Genomic DNA, 18,799 nt, shown 5'->3' on the forward strand with positions numbered 1-18,799 from the left:
GGGATTCTCACCTCCTCTCTCTGCTTGGGACTCACGGGGAAGTCTTGGCGAGCAGCCTGTAACCTGCCCGAATGAAAAGCATCTCCCCTGGCGTGGACGAGAGGGCATTGCCCAGACAGGAGCTCAGGGGCTGCGCTGGCTCTGACAGCTGGGGAGGAGGCGAGTAGCCAGACCCTGTCTGCAGAGCTGGAGACCTGGCAGTGCTGCGCTACCCCCAGGGCTTCCCCTTGTGCCCACTGAATGACTCACCTTGGCACAAACACAATGGTCAGGGGTGGGCACAGAGCCTGCTCCCTGCTGCACCCCAGCCCCCATCAGATGCTTTCCGAGAAGCTCTTTGAGCAAGGGGCTTGGGCTGCACCCCACCCAACAGGCTGGCATCTTGGGATAAAAACAGCACAGCCCCCTGCAAGGGCTGCCCTTGCCACGCGACACCCTCACCGGCAGTGGAGAACAAGGCTCCATTCAGCAAGTGCTCGGGAAAAGGCATCAGAGGCCCAGGCGTGGGCAGTGGGCAGTGGGGTGGTGCGGGGGGGGGGCAGGAGAGGAAGGCTGCCCACTTCCCAGAAGTCCAGGGACACAGATGGGTGAAGGGCCTGGGCAGGACCCCAGGGGACCAGATAGAAGGTGTGATTGGATCTGAAATCTCAAGGGGCAACAGGGCCCAGGCCCCAGGCTCCCAGTTCAAACCCACCGGCTCCTAGGTTCCCAAACCCACCGATTCCCCAGAAGCCTTTCCCAGCTTCTCAGCTCGATGCGTGGGAACTTGAAGGAGATAAATCTCCAGTGTGAGAGTGAGGTGGCCAGGGAAACGGGGTGTTACAGGAACAAAGATGGGAGTTGGGACAGCCAGCTCATTCATAAGTGCTTTGTGGAGCTGTCAAGGCCTGCGCTCTGGGAGGGGGTGTGGGGAGGCTGGGCAAGGGAGGGGTGAGCCCGATGAGGCTGAGGCTGGGGCTTAAGGGTGACCCAGGGGGAGGGCCAGAGAGTACAGCGCCTGCCCCCACTTACCCTGTAAGGGGCTCCACGTTCCTTCCATCATTCCCCCACTGCTAGACATAGGCCTCAATTGACTGACCCTCCAGACAAAGGGCGGGTTCTAATTCCGGCCCACAGCCCCGCACCTGCAGATGGGGAGAAAGCAGGAATGCAGAACACCTGTATTCAGAGGGGAGGACTCCAGGAATCTGTTGGGAATGAGGCTGGCAGGAAACTGTAACATAGGCTGTTCCTTGAAGATGTGGAACAGGTTTGTCTTCCACCAGATTCCCAGCATCTAACAGGCACTGAGTGTGCCTGAGAATGCTGAGTGAGGAAAGGCCTGGGTCATAGGATCTAAAAGTTAGAAGACAGGTCAGAGGTCATCTGGTCCAGCCCTTCCTTGACCCACCGTCCCAGTGAAAGGGTCTCCTTGTCCAGTGGTCAGGGCCCCAGACGCAGCATCGGCCCCGGGAACTGCCCACTAGCACCTCTGTCTGGAGCCAGGCTGGGGCTGGCATGCTCAGGAGGCCCTGTCTCTGGGCACAGTGACCTCGGTGGGCATGAGAGGCACTCTCCCCATGGCTGGGCTGCGGCCCAGCCCCACCCACTTAGGCTATGCCAGGGGGTGTTGCCAGGGGCAGCCTGGGCCGGGCCAGGCCAGGTCCTCCTCCATAAAGGCAGCACATCCCAGGAGCAGGCAGAGCCAGGACAGGATGGAGAGGAGACGGGTCACCTCAGTGGCTCGCCGCTCCTATGTCTCCTCCTCAGAGATGGGGGTGGGGGGCCGCCGCCTGGGTCCTGGCACCCGCCTGTCCCTGGCTCGAATGCCGCCTGCACTCCCGGCCCGGGTGGACTTCTCCTTGGCCGGGGCGCTCAACTCCAGCTTCAAGGAGACCCGGGCCAGTGAGCGGGCGGAGATGATGGAGCTCAATGACCGCTTCGCCAGCTACATCGAGAAGGTGCGCTTCCTGGAACAGCAGAACAAGGCGCTGGCTGCCGAGCTGAACCAGCTGCGGGCCAAGGAGCCCACCAAGCTTGCCGACGTCTACCAGGCGGAGCTGCGCGAGCTGCGGCTGCGGCTTGACCAACTTACCGCCAACAGCGCCCGGCTCGAGGTGGAGAGGGACAATCTGGCGCAGGACCTGGGCACCCTGAGGCAGAAGTGAGGAGGGGGCCGCAGAGGGGCGTCACGAACAGGGAGCACTGAGCCGCCCCCCACCCCCAGAGAGGGAGCACCTGCAGGCCTGCAGGGTCTCGGGCAGGGGCTCTGCCTCCCTGCTCCCCAGTTTCCCACCTCTGGGAGGAGAGGGTGGCCCTTGCTCCCCAAGATGAGGGTGGGCCTGGGAGGAAGCCCAGGATCTCAGGGATCGGATTCCCAAAGACCTTCAGGTACTCTCAGCGCCTCCCCGCTGGGGAAAGCTGTGTGGGACAGTCAGGGACCCCCAGCGGGGAGGGTCTCTGCGTCTCACTCACTGCAGGGCCTTGTTACTGCGGTCGGGGAGCGCACCTATTCTGAGCCTGGGTCTGTCTAGAGGGGGAACCGGAAGGGAAGATTGGTATGTACCAGGAGGACTGGGCTGGGGCTACAGGAAGAGAGGGAAAGAGCAGGCAGAATACCGGCTTCAGAATACAGGAGACTCTGCCTGTCACCAGCTTATGACCCTAGTCAAGACACTTCAACTTGCACAGCTGTAAAGCGGAGATCTTAATAAAACCCATTTCCAAAGGTCAGAGGAAACCCCAAGGGCATGGTCCTTGCTGGGCTGGCAGGGCATGCCTGTGTGACTTCAAGTGCGGGAGGCCGTGTGTGTGTGTGTGTGTGTGTGTGTGTGTGTGTGTGTGTGGTGTGTGTGTGGTGTGTGTGTGTGTGGTGTGTGTGTGTGGTGTGTGTGTGGTGTGTGTGGGGGTGTGGGTGTGTGGGGTGTGTGTGTGTGGTGTGTGGGGTGTGTGTGGTGTGTGTGTGGTGTGTGTGGTGTGTGTGTGGTGTGTGTGGTGTGTGTGTGGTGTGTGGTGTGTGTGTGGTGTGTGTGGTGTGTGTGGTGTGTGTGTGGTATGTGGTTTGTGTGTGGTGTGTGTGTGGTGTGTGTGTGTGGTGTGTGGTGTGTGTGTGTGTGGTGTGTGTGTGTGGTGTGTGTGTGGTGTGTGTGGTGTGTGTGGTGTGTGTGTGTGGTGTGTGTGTGGTGTGTGTGGTGTGTGTGGTGTGTGTGTGTGGTGTGTGTGTGGTGTGTGTGGTGTGTGTGGTATGTGTGTGTGGTGTGTGTGTGGTGTGTGTGTGTGGTGTGTGTGTGGTGTGTGTGGTGTGTGTGGTGTGTGTGTGGTGTGTGTGGTGTGTGTGGTATGTGTGTGTGGTGTGTGTGTGGTGTGTGGTGTGTGTGTGGTGTGTGGTGTGTGGTGTGTGTGTGGTGTGTGGTGTGTGTGTGGTGTGTGTGTGGTGTGTGTGGTGTGTGTGGTGTGTGTGTGGTGTGTGGTGTGTGTGTGGTGTGTGTGGTTTGTGTGTGGTGTGTGTGTGGTGTGTGTGTGTGGGGTGTGTGTGTGTGGTGTGTGTGTGTGGTGTGTGTGTGGTGTGTGTGGTGTGTGTGGTGTGTGTGGTGTGTGGTGTGTGTGTGGTGTGTGTGTGGTGTGTGTGGTGTGTGGTGTGTGTGTGTGTGGTGTGTGTGTGGTGTGTGTGTGGTGTGTGTGTGTGTGGTGTGTGGTGTGTGTGTGGTGTGTGTGTGGTGTGTGTGTGGTGTGTGTGTGGTGTGTGTGTGTGTGGTGTGTGTGTGTGGTGTGTATGTGGTGTGTGTGGTGTGTGTGCGTGTGTGTGGTGTGTGTGCAGCAGTGAGTGTACATTGGTGGAAGCGCCTGTGTGAGCAGGAGCAGGTGCAGCAACCCTGATAAGACACCTTGGTAATGAGTTAGAGCAAAGGCCCTTGTCTGCTCACCCACCTGGCCAAGTCCATCTGCCCCTCACTCCTCTTGCCACTCACATTGGTCCTGGGAGGGAGCGGGGGCGGTTCTCTGGCAGCCACCTCCAGGGAGGTTAGGGCAGGGGTCCAATAGTCCTCAGAAGAGCCCGGACCCAGGAATGTGTCCCCCTACCCCAGGCTCCAGGATGAAACCAACCTGAGGCTGGAGGCTGAGAACAACCTGGCTGCCTATCGACAGGTCAGGGTGGTAGAGGGGAGGGGCCGGGGGGGGGGGAAGTGTTGATGGCAGCCCACCCAAACACAGCCCCCAAGCCCAGCCCTCCAGAGCAGTGTGCTGCTCCCGGCAGCCACAAAAGGAGGGATCAGATAAGACTAGGGAGTGGGGAGGAGGAGTCTGGGGTCAGAGGGGCCCTTTGCTTCCTCCTTACTCCAGGAGGCAGATGAAGCCACCCTGGGCCGTCTGGATCTGGAGAGGAAGACTGAGTCTCTGGAGGAGGAAATCCGGTTCTGGAGGAAGATCCATGAGGAGGTAAGGCCAGGGCAGAGGGAGGAAAGGCCAACAGAGAGCGGAACTGAGGAAAAGAGACAGAGAGACAGAGACTGAGACAGAGATATTCAGACATAGAGAGGAGACAGACTGACAGAGAGAGAAAGAAAATGAGAGAGAAAAGACAGAGAGAGATACAGAGAGAGACTAAGGGAGATAGAGATAAAGACAGGGCCTTCCCTGGTGGTCCAGTGGTTAGGACTGTGTATGTCCACTGCAGGGAGCACGGGGTCCATCCCTGGCTGGGGAATTCACATGCCTCGTGGTGCGGCCGGGGTACAAAATGATAGACAAGAGAGCATCTCCCGCCCCTGGTAAAATGCACACAGACACACACTCCACTTACTGAGAATTACAACGGGCCTCGTTGCCTCCTGTTCTTCTTCACTACAGCCGTGTGAGATAGGGACCGTTCCAGTGTTATCTCCTTTTCACAGAGGAGGACACTGAAGCCCTGAGATGTTAAAGAACTTGCTAAGGTCACACAGTTAGTCTCTCTGACTCCATTCCCTCTGCCATCTGTCTCCATTTAAATGAGAGCCATACATAAAAACACACACACAAACAAACGAACAAACCCCCTGCCCTCGCTGAGCTCTGACTTCAGATAATGGATGCGGAATCCAGGGCCTCAGGGAACCTGGGAACCCACAGGCACACCCACACCACAAGGACTCAGTCACTCTCCCACGAGAACACAGGCACACTTTCAGCGCTCCTGCCTTCCAGGCCTGGGAGGAGGACACCATGAGACCCCCAAACTACCCCCGCCTCCCTTAGCCTGGGCCATGCCATTTCCTCCAACTAGGAATGCCCATCTCCCTTAGCCAACTTCTGTGTCCGAGGGACAGACAGAAGAGGGCATGATGCTGTGGGGAAACCCCAGGTGCAGCCTGGTCCCTGAGCCCTGGCATCCCTTCTCTCACCCTGGCCAGGAGGTGCGGGAGCTCCAGGAGCAGCTGGCTCAGCAGCAGGTCCACGTGGAGATGGATGTGGCCAAGCCCGACCTCACAGCAGCCCTGAGAGAGATCCGGACACAGTACGAGGCAGTGGCATCCAGCAACATACATGAGGCGGAGGAGTGGTACCGCTCCAAGGTAGCCCTGACTTTGGGCCAGCCTGCCTCCTCCAGGCAGCCCTCCTGGCTCCATACAAAAGAACTGGGGAAGGAGAGTGGAGGAAGCTGGGGGAGGATCCTCTCTGAGTGACTGACCTTCACCAGAGAAGTGAGGTGACTTGCCCAGGGCTACACAGGCACTATTATTTCCAATAAGTACTTATTAGTACTTATTGCTATTACTATTAGCCAACACTGTTGTGTATTAGGCCCTGTGCTTTGCATGGATTATTTTACCATGAAGTAGGTACTGTTCTTTGATAGATGAGAGAACTAAAGTCCAGAGAGGTTAACCAACTTGCCCAACGTCACACAGCTCCTAAGCAGTAGAGCTGGATTTCTAACCCTAGCTATCTCACTTGGAAGCCTGCATTCTTGATGTGTCTGTATCCTGGGTTATTGAGCATCTACTACATCTCCAGCTCTGCCCAGGATACAGAGACATGTCTGACCAGGGAGATGTTATGTCACTCAATAATGAGGTCTACGGAGAACACAGCAGGGCAGAGTTTATATACAATGTGGGGACAGGAACGATATCATAGAAGGGAGGGCACTGGGGCCAGGCAGGACTGGAAGCCTGTGAACATAAAGTAAAGAGGAAAGGGGCGTTCAGAGTGCAGGACAGAGCCTGAGTAGCGGCCGAAAAGCACAAAGAGGTAGGGGCCCAGAGATCCTGGGCCAGGGCGTGGAGCTGAGGAGTGTAAGTGGCAGGAGCCAGTGATGGTTCTGAGCAGGGCAAGACGTGATGGAGCCCTGAGGGCTTCACTGCAGCAGGGCTATTAGAATACAGAGCTCTGCTCACCAGAATCCCCTGTGTAAGGTGGAGAAGGACAGGGTTCGGTCACGCGGATGGAGCTGCCAGTGCTGGAGATTCTGGATTCCGCGGCAAACACTGTTCATTCCTGCATTCCCTGACCAGTCATTGTGCTAGGTGCTAGAGGCGTAGCAGTGTCTTCTGTGTCCCCGGTCCACGGGCCGCAGTCGCTGCGAATAATCCCACCCAGGGCCATTGGCTGGGGTGAGCTGAACAACAACCCTGGGGTCCCGCCCATCTTCCTGATCCTCCAGACATCTTCCTCCCCACGGGCCCGCACAGCTCCCGCCATAAGCGTCCCCAGCCCTCCCCTCAGCATAAAGCCCTCTCCCCATTTAGTTTGCGGACTTGACGGACGCCGCTGCCCGCAACGCGGAGCTGCTCCGCCAGGCCAAGCACGAGGCCAACGACTACCGGCGCCAGCTGCAGGCCTTAACCTGCGACCTGGAGTCCTTGCGCGGCACGGTGAGCGCGGGCAGGGCCAGAGGCGGGGCGGAAGGGGTCCGCGAGCGGAGGCTGGCGAACCGGAGGACGGGACCTGCCGCCCTAGGAGGTGCTGGAAAAGGGCCAGGGTCTGGGACCAGGGCTGGGGGCGGAGCTCTGAAGTTACTCGGGGCGGGGCCTCGAGAAACCAGCCGACTTCACCCACAGAACGAGTCCCTGGAGAGGCAGATGCGGGAGCAGGACGAGCGCCACGCGCGGGAGGCGGCGAGTTACCTAGAGGCGCTGGCCCGGCTGGAAGAGGAGGGGCAGAGCCTCAAGGACGAGATGGCCCGCCACCTGCAGGAGTACCAGGACCTGCTCAGCGTTAAACTGGCCCTGGATATCGAGATCGCCACCTACAGGAAGCTGCTGGAGGGCGAAGAGAACCGGTGAGGCCTGCCTAGCAGCCCTCCCTGCTGGCCCCTCCCTGGAGTTGCTTTGCTCCCTTCAGGGACTGTCTCATTCAGTCTTGCGTCCCGCTCCCTCCTATCCCAGTGCCCAGCACAGTGCTTGCCTGACACACAGTTGGTATTCAATGAATGTCTGATGAATGAGTGAACGGATTCAATTCAGCCCATGTTGATTAGGTCCCAGAGTAAGGACTCGGGTCACCTCCCAAACTGAGGCTCACTCCCCACCCTCCCAACAAAAATCGGACTTCTTTTCCCCTGACCAGTGTCTTCTGCCTCCTGGGAATTCTCTTCGCCACTCTTCCCTCCCCTCTGCCATCCTCCAGGCATCCACTCTCTTTTGAAAAGAGATGTTCCCCTCACAATATCCAGGCCCCTTGCCAGCTTTGGTAGCTCCAAGGAGTGTGTTTGCTGCTGGGGAAGCTGAAAGATGGGGTCGGCCTTTCCTGGCAAGGAAAAAAGCCTCAAAGCTGTCATGAAATCCTGGCCTGGGGATATCCTCGGGCAGCCTGGTCACCCCTCTCTCTCTCTGCTGTCTTTCAGCATCACCATTCCTGTGCAGACCTTCTCCAACCTGCAGATCCGAGGTCAGTAGAACAGGGTCTTGTGGGCAGAGTGTTGGATTCCTGCCCCCTTCCCCAGGCCTGTGGGTTGCTGTTCTGGCCTGGGGCCCAGGACCAGGGCCTGGGGCTCTCCATGGGGACCTTCATGATTCACCGCAGAACTTCTAGCCAGAACACACCATCCCAGAGCATTCGAGGTGGGGCTTGCAGCCTGCTCTGCCCTTTGTCCCACCCCACACCCCCATCCCCACCCCCCATTCCATTGCAGAACTGGGTGACGGTCTCAACCTCTGTCCTATCTGCAGATCCCTGATTAAGCTCTGCCCATCCAAGTGTTTGATGTTTGTGTGTTTTTTTTTTTAACTGCTTATCACTACAGGGGGCAAAAGCACCAAAGAAGGGGAAGGTCACAAGGTCACAAGACACCTCAAAAGACTCACAATACAGGTTATACCAATACAGGCTCACCAGATTGTAAATGGAGCCCCCGCCGGCTCGGCTCTCGGTTAGCTGCCTGCCCTGCCTGCCTTCTAGACACGGTGCTCTTCCCAGCTTGATAGGGAGCGAGCCTCACCAAGCCCACTTTCCCCATCCTCTTGGGCTCCCTCCTCCCAGGTTTCCTTAAAGGGCCAAGCCTGTGTCATTTTCCCAGCAACCTCAGCACCCAGCCCAGGACCTGGCACAGGGTAAATGTAGGTTAAAGTAGCAGAGTTGGCCGGTGTTCAAGGTGATCAGTCCTCGGATGCGCAGATGAGATACTCGGGGGCCTCTGAGCAAATGCCAGCCTCTGCCTCACCTCTTTCCCATCCCTGGGAGGGCCCCTAGGGTCTCGCTGTGCCCGGCGGCCAGGCTCTCTGCCTGATTTGTCTGTCCCTGAGGCTCCATTGCTCAGCTCAGTGATGATTCAACCTAGAGGGTTATTTCCCCCTGGACTGCTGCTCTTGGAGTGAATAAAGTTTTATGTCCCCTGCTCTTAATTTTAACTATTAGTGAGTGTGACATGTTATATTTTTCTCTCTGAGGAGGGGAAAAGAGAGTGTATGTGGCCCTCAAATGATTCTTAGCTAAGGAAAAATAAATTCTTCTTTCTTTTGGGCTAGAAATTTAGGAACACTAGCTATGCATGTCCCAGGGCTTAGTTCAGCATCAGAAGGGTTAACCAGGCAGACCAGGTAAAGGCAATACTGCCAAATGCCAGATAGAAAAGGCTCACTAGGGCCCAGAGAAGAGGCAGAGAGAAGTAGGAAAGAGGAAGGGGGACAGGAAAGGGACCCACGTGTATTGAGCACTAATATGTGCCCGTTGTTTAACTGACTCCTCACTCCCACGTAGAAAAGTAGACAACAGCATCCCCATTTTGCAGATGAGGACACTGAGGCTGGAAGAGGTAAATTAACTTGCCCACAGTCACGTGGCTGAGCTGGGACTCAAGTTCTGGCCTGCCTGACTTCAAAACGCACATGCTCCTTCCTTGGCACGGCGCTGGGTCGTCAGGAAGCCAGGGGCCAGGTGAGGGCTTGCAGAGGGGCTGAAGTGCAGCCAGGCCAGGAGAGTGAGCAGGGCAGCAAGGACTTGCCCAGCACCATGGGGACTTAGGAGGTTGCCAGCCCCTTTGGAAGAGCCTATGCCCTCTCTGCCTGATTGGCTAGGCTTTTGTACTCATGATTGGGGCTTTCATGGTGAAACCGAGGGTGGGAGAGGATGTCTAGTGCCCTGAAAGCCCATGGAGGCCTCCTCTCCTCATGCCTGCAGAAACCAGCCTGGACACCAATTCCGTGACAGAAGGCCACCTCAAGAGGAACATCGTGGTGAAGACCGTGGAGATGCGGGACGGAGAGGTGAGGAGGGTGGATCCCAGATTCTGGCCCTAGCAGACTCTGGAAGAAAGCTTGACTGGTACATAGAAGGTTGTTGATAATTCGCAAAGAGCTCCTCTGGGAGGCTCTGCAAGAGGGGAAGGAACCCGGATGTAATTCATTTCCCCAGCCCCTCCACTGGCAGTTCTAAGGGGATCCTGGGTGCCTAGACCACTGGATGGGGTCCTGACTCCAGCTTTCTCCCTGTCTCACCCTCAGACTCAGGTGCCCCCATGCCAGGCCTGGGGGAGAGAGAAAGAAAATTAAAGTTAGTAGCTTTCACTCCCAACTTTCAACTTGCAGCTTGGTGAAAGGAACCTGGCAGAAGAATGGGATGGGGGGATTGGTCATAACCCCCTCCCCATCACACCAGCAACAGTACCAGCTAATCTTACAAGATCAGCTCACCATGTGCCAGGCACGGTGCTAGTTGTTTGCCCGTGTTACCTCATCTCCCCCTCTGACTGCTGCATGGGTGTGTTCCGGCTACTATCATAGAAAAGATGACACAGGAAGGCGGGGGACTTGTCTAGGTCCATAGCCTAGCTGTGGTGGACCTGGAGTCTGTGTGAGCTCCTAACCTAACCGTGGCACCTTCTCTGTCCCCTGCAGGTCATTAAGGAGTCCAAGCAGGAGCACAAGGATGTGATGTGAGGCAGGACCCACCTGGTGGTCCCTGCCCCATAGTATGAGGGGCCTGCAGCAGGAGTTGGGGTAGTTGCCTCTCCTCTGCTAGTTAATTTCCCCAGACTTGAGTTCCCACCCACCCCAGCTGCTCCTTTTCCCCCTCAGTCTCTATGTCAGCTTGCTGCCCTAGGCTCCATCAGCATTAAGCCTGTCAGACAGCACCCACCCAGCACCCAGCAACTCTAACAGGGCACTCACTCCAAAGGGGCAGCCTGGAGGGGCATGGCCAGCAGCTTGGGTTAGAATTGGGAGGGAGGAGAGAAGTTGGGGAGGGCAGGGAGACCTAATAAATCACCCTCCGTATCCCTGTTGTCATGCCAACTGTTGCCAGAGCCGGAGGTGTCTGGGGGTATCTGGGAATGGGGCCTTTGAATTTCCTCAGGCTGGTGGAGGAAATCCGAGACTCTGAGACAGGCAGGGGAATCCCCACAGGCAAGGAGGCCTTGGCCAGGGGCTTATTCTTCTAGACTGACTCTGACCAGTCTGAGGATGGGTGGGGCTATCCTGCCACCTGGAGTAGTCGTCAGACAGAATTCCTGGGCTGCCCAGATTGCAGAGGGGCCTCCTGAGTGAGGGTTCAAGCGGCTCAGCCCCACTGAGCTGCCACATGGGCATGCCGTGGGCCCGTGGGAGCTTGATTCTCAGCATTTGGGGGAACTACAGTGTAAGTGGTGAGGGAAGGGGTGCTGGGAGGGAGTAGAAGGGGGCCTGGCCCCAAGCTGTGGGCACAGAGAGGTCAAGCCCAGGAGGACTCCCCCCACCCCATACAGGTTGGAGGGGGGCAGGTAGAGATGGTAGAGGAGGCGGTTGGGATGAGGCCAGACATCAGAGTGGGGGGCTGTGAGTGAGCAGTTACACTTGGCCTCTGGGTCGTGGGAATCAGGAAGGTGACTCATCCTCTTGAAGATGGTGAAACAGGAAAGAAAGAGGCTGCTGGTCCTGGGGGCAGGGCCCACTTTGTCCCAGCTCTAAAGGCCCTCTCCTGGCTGCGTAATCCCTGTCCACCCAGGCCTGGGAGCCGCTGCAGCTGCCGCCTGACCCCAGCAAATACTGCTAGGCAAAGCCTCTGCTGCACGCCCGAGCCCCTCCTCCCCACAGTGACCGCTGCTCTCTAAGCCAAGGCCCCTGTTGTCCCCTCATAGTCAAATATAAAACGTACCCCCGTGTTGTAGGTAGCACCCTATTTCATAATTTGGGAACCCGAGACGCACGCAGAGTGAAGACACTGGTTTGTGTTCCTGAAGCCTAGAGGCAGGACAGCTTGGGGCAGAGACTTTCACCCCGAGCACCTGTTCTGCGGCCCATGGGAAGACTGGCGGGCACGAGATGATCAGTGCCCACAAGTGGAGCTCAGAGGCCCGCTCCAGGGTCCCCATCTCCCTCTAAGGCAGAGGGAGGGAGAAGTAGGAGTCCCTCCCTCTTTCTAAGACTGGTGCCCTTCCCCTACTCCCTCCTGCCACCCACTGCTGCTAACCTTTGGGGCACCATTGCTGCCTTTAGTCACTGACATAAATAAAGACAACTGCTGTGGCTTTCCCCAGAGTGGACTCTGATCTGTTCGGCAGAGGCTGGGGCTGGGGGAAGGGGGCAGAAAGTAGCCTTGGACAAGACACAACTTGCTTCTTATCACTGATCATCTTGGGACACCCAGCCACCCCCAGCAGTGGCCACATGACAAATCCCATCTCCAGCCCTGCTCTGCCCTGCAGCCCTGCTGCCGGCCCCCCACAGCCTTTGCTTCCCACCCCTTTTCTCACCCCCAGCCCCCGGCCTGGGTGCAATCTGGCAGGAAAGTCCTGAATTCAGTCTCCAATTTCCTCGCCCATTTCCCCTGTTGTAGTCTCTACCTGTATTCCCAAACTCACCATTTCTACCTGCCAGTCCCAGGATGAGGCTGGGAAAGAGGATACACACCAGGTACCCCGACTCTTTTCTTCCTCCCTCTGCTACCCCCAATTCAAACCGCCCACTTAGCAATCCTCGAAGGCAAGAAAATAAAGCACGTTAAACACTGTTCAACACCAGACAGGTGATAAATGTTAGGTTCACAAGAATTCTTCCTTCTCTGAAGTCAGAAGACACGTGCACCCTGGCTACTTCCATCTCGCTCCAGTCCCCCATCTCCCACCAGCCTCGGGCCTCCCCACTTCCCGGATTGGGTCTCAGACTCGCTCATGACAGCAGGGAGCAGGTTATAGCTAACAACTTTGTCCACATGCCCTGCCACACATCCCAGCTCAGGATGCCTATCCAGAGGCATCTGGTACCATTTAACAAACACATTTGAGCACAACTGGTCTTCAGAGCTGGGAAGAGAGAGCCTAGGGGGAGAAGTTGGGATAACAGCGGAATAAGTAACAGCAGCAACGACAGAGGTGAATAGTGATGAAGACTGCCGTGATGAGCAGGTAGCCTATCAGGGTGAGCACCAGGGCAGCCCGAATCTCGGGGTTGGAGAACGAGACTGGGTAGCGGCCTCGAGATGTCACGCCCAGTCGGAGCCCAGCGATGCGCACGCCCTGCCGCCAGCAATAGTAGATGCCCCGGTCTTCCAGCTGGGTGAAGCGGATGTGGAGATGGTTGCCGTGGTCGATGAACACCCTCATGGACCTGTTGACGCCCTTTAGGTACTGCGTGCGGTAGAGGTACTGTTGGTCCTTGTCCCAGGCCACGGCATGCTCCGGCCGGGCCCCGGGACAGGAGATGATTAGTCCATGGCCCAGCCTCTGCTGGTGGAACTGAATGGGCACCGGGGGCAACCAGGGCCGGCTGCCCACTTTGGCCACGTAGCTGAAGAGGGCCATCACACCCTCCTGGATTTTCTTCTTCTCCTCGCAGGGCACCAGGCAGCTCCGAAGCAGCAGCTCGGGGACGTGGTCTCTGGCCTTGGCCCGGAGCTGCCTGGGCACAGCCCGTGAACCACAGGACACCACGTCGGGCAGTGTCTTGCGGTAGCGGGGGGAGAGGCCTGGGCTCTGCAGGTAACACAGGCCAATGCGCCACTGCTCCCCGCGCACCCCGCAGCGGTCGCAGGGGGTCCACTCCCAGAAGGTGGTGAAGACACGGAGGCTCCCGTGGTACTCATCTGCAAAGGGCTCCTGGCCCTGGTCCTCGAAGGTGGCCACCATCCTCTCACTGCTCTGGATGTCCACGTCGTAGGCGTAAAAGTAGTCCCCCTTGCGGGTGCCGCAGAAATACAAGCCTGAGTCCTCGGGCTGCGCCCGGAAGACCAACAGGCTGAACATGTGGATGCTGAAGCGGACCAGCATGTCGCTGCCCACGCGCACCTGGGCTGCCTCCGTCAGGACCCGCCCATCAAAGTCCGTCAGCACTTTGGTGTGGCCGCTGCCGAGGTGCTTCTGATAGTACCAGACGACAGCGGACACCTCCTCGGGCTTGCAGTGGCAGGGGAGCTCGAAGCTCATGTCAGCCAGGTAGGCTGCATTGTCAAACATCAGGAACGCTGGGCAGGGGGTCCTCTGAAAAATGTTCTCCTTCTCCACGATTTCAAAGGCCTGGAGGCTCCCCAACACCCACAGGAGCACAGTGGCCTGGGCCAGGTTCATGCCTGCGCGAGGGAAGAGTCAGAGGGGGCGGGGCAGAACCTAGGCACTAAAGGCCTATGGGGCTTCTAGAAATCACTGCTGGGAGGAGGCATCTAGATGAGGAAAGGATTCAGCAGCCAGGAAAAGAAGCAACAATCTGCAGAGGAAGCTGCCACAGACAAGGCAATTTATTCCCAGTGGATGTACAAGATGCCCTTCTAACGTTCCGGACGTGATCTTGAGGGAAAACCATTCTAGAACCTGGCCCTTTGTCCCCTTTCTAGAACACTGGCACTCACTCAAGAATGGATCAGGGGAAGCCAGAATAAGAAGCAAGGGCCCAGGTACCAGGACAGGGGAATCTCTGCCTCTCTGTTCCAGGCCCTGCCCTGCCTGCCCGGTGGAAAGGTCCTCCCTTTGGTTAATCCAGGAGTTGAAGGCAACCCTCCTACCTGCACATCTGGCCACCTGAAGATGCCTGGGAGGCTGGCCAGGCCTGAGCTGATGGCTTGGGGTTTTCCCAGGCTCAACCTGCACGGGAACTCAGCCCCTGGAGCTGGAGAAAAATACTGCACCTCAAATGAGGTAGCATTTGATCGTTTATTGATTAAATGTCCATTCTGTTGGTTTCCAGTTACAAATACTCTTGTTAAGAGCTATGGAGATCAGTATTAGTTTATCATGGAAGATTAACAATTTTGCTTTTTCCTTTTTTTGAGTGGAGGCTATAACTGGTGGTACCGGTGTTTGGTTGAGTGCTCACCCACCTCTCAGGGCCATGGGCTAGCAGACTGGCAGACTCTAAGGGTGGGAAGCAAACGTCTTTCAACTTCTTGGGCCCTTGACCATCCTGTGGATCTAACAGTTCAGAATATGGAGCCCCCAAGAGGCTGGAGGAAAAGGGAAAATTCAGTTACTGCTTTTGTTGTGAAACTTCCAAGACCAGAGGGAGTTAGGTGTGGGCTCTTCATTACAGTCTTGCAGAGCCCTCGAGACAACGAAAAACGCCTCCAGTGACCACTGGGGGCCTCTGAAGGTAACTGCTCCCATCAGTCCACATGGTACAGCCTCAGCAGCTCTTGCAGAAGACTCTCCTCCTCCTGAAGCCCACCAGGCTGCTCCCCCAGATCCCGCCCCTCCAGGCTGGGGGTGCCCATGGCCTGCAACTTCTGAAACAAGGCTCTGCAGCTCTCTCTCTCCGCATGGCTCATCAGGCTCAGGTTCAGGGTGAAGCGGCCGGTGCCGGCCAGGCTGCGCAGGATTCCCAGCACCACCCACCGGTCAGCTGGCCTCACGTGATCAGCCAGCGCCATCAGCATCTCCCCTAGGAGTCCAAACCCCACATCCATCTGGAAGAGGCGGCCCAGCTTTGGGCCCCCGAGCTGCAGCAGGGCCTCGTAGCGCTCTGACCCACTCCGCAAGTATCGCCGCCAATCACGGTAGAACTCAGCCGAGGTCTCGGGCTGGAGGCGTGTTTTCTCCTGGATCGCAAAGGAAGGAAAGAGAGTACAGAGCTCCTCCAGCTGCTCTGTGACAGTGAGAGTGAGGGGAGCCTGTGGATTTTCATCTGAGCTCTAGTATCACTCTCTGAGCACTGGCAAGGCTGCGGTCCCTGTGGGCCTCATTTTCAGATGAGGGAACAAGGGACGGGATGGGGAGGGAGGGTCCCAAGGAACCCAGGCTGTGATTTGAGACTCTCAGTTGTACCAGACTTTTCCTACTGATGAATGTGGACATAGCCCTGCTCTGCAAGACTAAGTCAGAGTTTACTCTGGGCAGGGCAGGAGAGGGGGTAATTGGAAACCTCGGGAGGAGAGAAAGGAACTCCAGATGAGTATTAAGGATATGACAGGCTGGATCTCCTTCCCGACACTGCCAGAGGGTCACAGGCTCTATACCATAGAACTCGAGGCAGAGCAACCCAAAGCTGATCTGGGAGTGGGACAAGGACTGAACGACAGGGGCCTGCCGAGCCCACCTTTCTGACTTGTTCTGGTTGGTTTGGGCCTCACCACCCGTTGGTTGCTTTTCTTTCTGGGATTGGAGGCAGAAACCTGCCTCTGTTGGCTTTACATGAGAAATAAGGAAAACATATGTGTTATAAGAAAACAGGGTTGGAGGTTTAAGGCAGAGAATCCTGCTGGGCCTCACCTACCGGGGAGATTTCAGTGGTTTCATCCTGGGAGGGCCTTCCCTGAATAGTGTGACAGTTCCAGGGCACAGTCTTCTTTCCTCCTATCTTGTCCTTCGGCTCCAGCGGCTTCAGATGTGATGCAAGGACAATACCCCTACAGGCAAGGGACAGAGATTAGGGGATGGACCTAATGCCATCTGTAGGTGTGAGGTGGCTGGACTTTGTGTGATACCGGCTGAACCTGTTGGCAGGCCAATATGACAATGATAATAACAACAACAGCAACAATAGCTGACAACTTTTGAGCACTTTCCACGTGCCAGATATTGTGCTCAGAATCTTATGTGCGATAACATTTAATCATGAGGGTGGTTACTCTCTCTTACGGATGAGGAACAGAGGCTCAGATAGGTTAAATAACTTGCACAGGATCACACAGGTAGCAGAAGGTACGGCCAAGACTGAGCCCAGAATTGTCTGACTCCAAGTGCACGCTCTTATCCACTATGGTAAACCATAACAGGAGAGCCTGAGAAAAGTGGCAGTAAGCCGACCTGAACTCCTCATAGGAAGCCACCCTCTGTTCCACTGCCCGTAACTTGGCAGCATTTTCCCGTTTGTACTTCTCATCAGCAGTGAGTGCAGCCTGCAGCTCTTTCTCCAAAGCCTTGAAGTCAATGATGTCATTCCTTTTCATGGCCTGTGCCTGGGAAGGCAAAGGGAATGAATGTCAGCCGAGGGTGAATAGCAGGGGTGGGGGGTTGCATCTGGATTCTTTGCCAGCCCACAGAATGACCCCAAAGCTGTCAAACTCTAGATGTCTAGTCACTTATCTTGAGGAGGGTGTTATAAAAATCTAGTTCTCTATTTTACAGAGGGAAGCTGAGTTGCACAGTGAGGTCTTGCTTAAGATTTGTTGCCACTGAAAATAGTCTTGACTTTCAATTTAGTGCCTTGTCTTAATTTTGCTCTCTGCCTCTGAAAATATTTTTTAATTAAAGTATAATTGACATACAATGTTATATTAGTTTCAGGTGTACAACATAGTGATTCAACATTTATATACATTACAAGATGATCACCACAGTAAGTCTTGTTACCATCTGTCATCATTTAAGGTTATTACAATAATATTGACTATATTCCCTATTCTGTATATTACATTCTCATATATTTTATACCTGGAAGTTTGTGCTTCTTAACCTAGTTCGTCCACCCCACCACCCCCTTCCCCTCTGGCAACCACCAGTTTGTTCTGTTTTGTTTGTTCATTTGTGTTTTAGATTCCACATATAAGTGAAATCATACACTATTTGTCTTTCTCTGTCTGACTTATAATATCCTGTAATGCTGTGTAATACCTTAGCATAACACCCTCTAGGTCCATCCATGTTGTTTTAAATGGCAATTTTTCATTCTTTTTTATTCTGCCTCTAAAAATATTTTAGCATTGGTGCTTTGGCTGAGGAAGCATTTGGATTTCAGAATTCAGCCCCTTCACATTTCCACATGGACTCACTCTATAGCGAGTTGTGATAGAGGCCCTCACACAAAAGCAGAACAATTGTAACCTACTCTTGAGCCCTGGGATAAAATTCCACTCATTGTTAAATGTCTTTAACGAGGAATGATACTTTCCACCCAAACCAGATTCAGTGACTGAGCAGGAAATCAAGTAGAGGTGGCAGAAGAAGGGGCTCAATGATCCCCGTTTCCAAATCCCTCTGTCCAGCCAGGGCTGGAGCACAGATTCCTAGGTTCTTGAGCAACCTCTTTAGCTCTGCCACTGTACTTCTGCAGCCTCCGCATATCTGAGGCTGATTGACCCGTTCTACACGGAGATCACCTATATGGGTTCTAGTCTTGGCTCTAGCATTTCCTTACTGTGAGACCCCTTTGACCATCAGACTCCTAGTGCACTAAGCTAGATTACGTGGTGAAGTCATCATCAACAGCCCTAGGGCCGGGAAGCTTGAGGTCTACAACCAACCCCTCCCTCCCCCTCCACCCCAACATGGGTAAGCTTGAAGACCAAGAAGGAGGCTGGGTTGGCCAGGAACTGAGCTCAGGTGTCCTGGCTCCTGTCTAGTTCTGAGCCCTTGCCAGTCACTGAATAAATAGAACACCTAATCCTCCTGCCCCCTGACCTTCACCCCAGCAGCCAGCACCCTGGTTTCCTTTCTTCGGGGATCCCCAGTTACCGCCATATCACGTCTGCTCAGCGTAGACCACGCCCAGCAGCTGTGGTTGCCCAGCAACTGCTCTAACAGCCTGCCCACGTGACCTCCCCGAAGGCCCCCGTCAGGGTAGCCCCGAGGCGCCTGATCAGATTCTCGCCTCCTCGGACCTTGTTTTCTTTGGAGCAGCCCACGCCTTGGTTTGGGGACCCACAACTCCGCCTCGCAGGTTCCTGTGTCCGCGGCCGGCATTCTTCCGAGCTGGTCCACAGGCAAAGGGCTGTCCTCCGAGGCAGAAACGCGACCGCGGCGCCTGCGGGGTCCTTCCGAATAGCGGGCGCAGGCGGTGCGGCGGCGTTGGGCGGAAGCGCGGTCTCCGGCGGCCTACTCGGGGTTTCTGGCTGAGCAGCGGGAGGTGAGTTGACGCGGGTCCACGGCATGGGAAGGTTGCTCCTGTGGGATGGGAAATTAAATAATGGCAGATGTGGAGGAGACGTTATATGCTGTCTTCTCCTTTCACTTTACAGATGAGGCGGGAAAGGGAATGAAGGCCCTACCACACCGCCCTCACACACA

The 18,799-nt window shown here is 56.0% G+C and overlaps 4 protein-coding genes across 5 annotated transcripts in view; 2 read left to right on the forward strand and 2 right to left on the reverse strand.

Annotated features, from left to right (window-relative positions):
• Window positions 1-1,676: 1,676 nt before the first annotated feature.
• On the forward strand, window positions 1,677-10,334 carry GFAP (glial fibrillary acidic protein; the record flags this gene model as incomplete). Of its 2 annotated transcripts, XM_082680087.1 has the most annotated exons (10): window positions 1,695-2,143; window positions 4,065-4,125; window positions 4,321-4,416; window positions 5,370-5,531; window positions 6,708-6,833; window positions 7,020-7,240; window positions 7,805-7,848; window positions 8,204-8,329; window positions 9,577-9,662; window positions 10,293-10,334. In XM_082680087.1, 10 exons carry the CDS (start codon window positions 1,695-1,697, stop codon window positions 10,332-10,334), a joined length of 1,413 nt encoding a protein of 470 aa, XP_082536213.1. The 2 variants fall into 2 exon arrangements, with proteins under 2 accessions (XP_082536214.1, XP_082536213.1); XM_082680088.1 differs by lacking the exon at window positions 8,204-8,329 and having other exon boundaries at window positions 1,677-2,143.
• A 2,354-nt stretch (window positions 10,335-12,688) lies between these two features.
• FAM187A (family with sequence similarity 187 member A) lies at window positions 12,689-13,933 on the reverse strand (the record flags this gene model as incomplete). Its single annotated transcript, XM_082680089.1, has 1 exon — window positions 12,689-13,933. The coding sequence occupies one exon, from the start codon at window positions 13,931-13,933 to the stop codon at window positions 12,689-12,691; it is 1,245 nt and encodes a 414-aa protein (XP_082536215.1).
• A 1,028-nt stretch (window positions 13,934-14,961) lies between these two features.
• On the reverse strand, window positions 14,962-18,481 carry DNAAF19 (dynein axonemal assembly factor 19; the record flags this gene model as incomplete). Its single annotated transcript, XM_082680118.1, has 4 exons — window positions 18,394-18,481; window positions 16,601-16,752; window positions 16,068-16,200; window positions 14,962-15,393 (listed from the first exon to the last, which is right to left on the reverse strand). The coding sequence occupies exons 2-4, from the start codon at window positions 16,741-16,743 to the stop codon at window positions 14,962-14,964; spliced, it is 708 nt and encodes a 235-aa protein (XP_082536244.1). The 5' UTR covers window positions 16,744-16,752; window positions 18,394-18,481.
• An 88-nt stretch (window positions 18,482-18,569) lies between these two features.
• EFTUD2 (elongation factor Tu GTP binding domain containing 2) overlaps window positions 18,570-18,799 on the forward strand; it is a 32,903-nt gene continuing 32,673 nt past the window's right edge. Inside the window, exon 1 of the mRNA XM_082680067.1 lies at window positions 18,570-18,638. The gene's annotated coding sequence lies outside the window, so the exon portion shown is untranslated. The remainder of the gene's footprint in view (window positions 18,639-18,799) is intronic.

The sequence above is a fragment of the Grampus griseus genome, assembly GCF_964374135.1.
Source record: "Grampus griseus genome assembly, chromosome: 20".
Taxonomy (NCBI): Eukaryota; Metazoa; Chordata; class Mammalia; order Artiodactyla; family Delphinidae; genus Grampus; species Grampus griseus.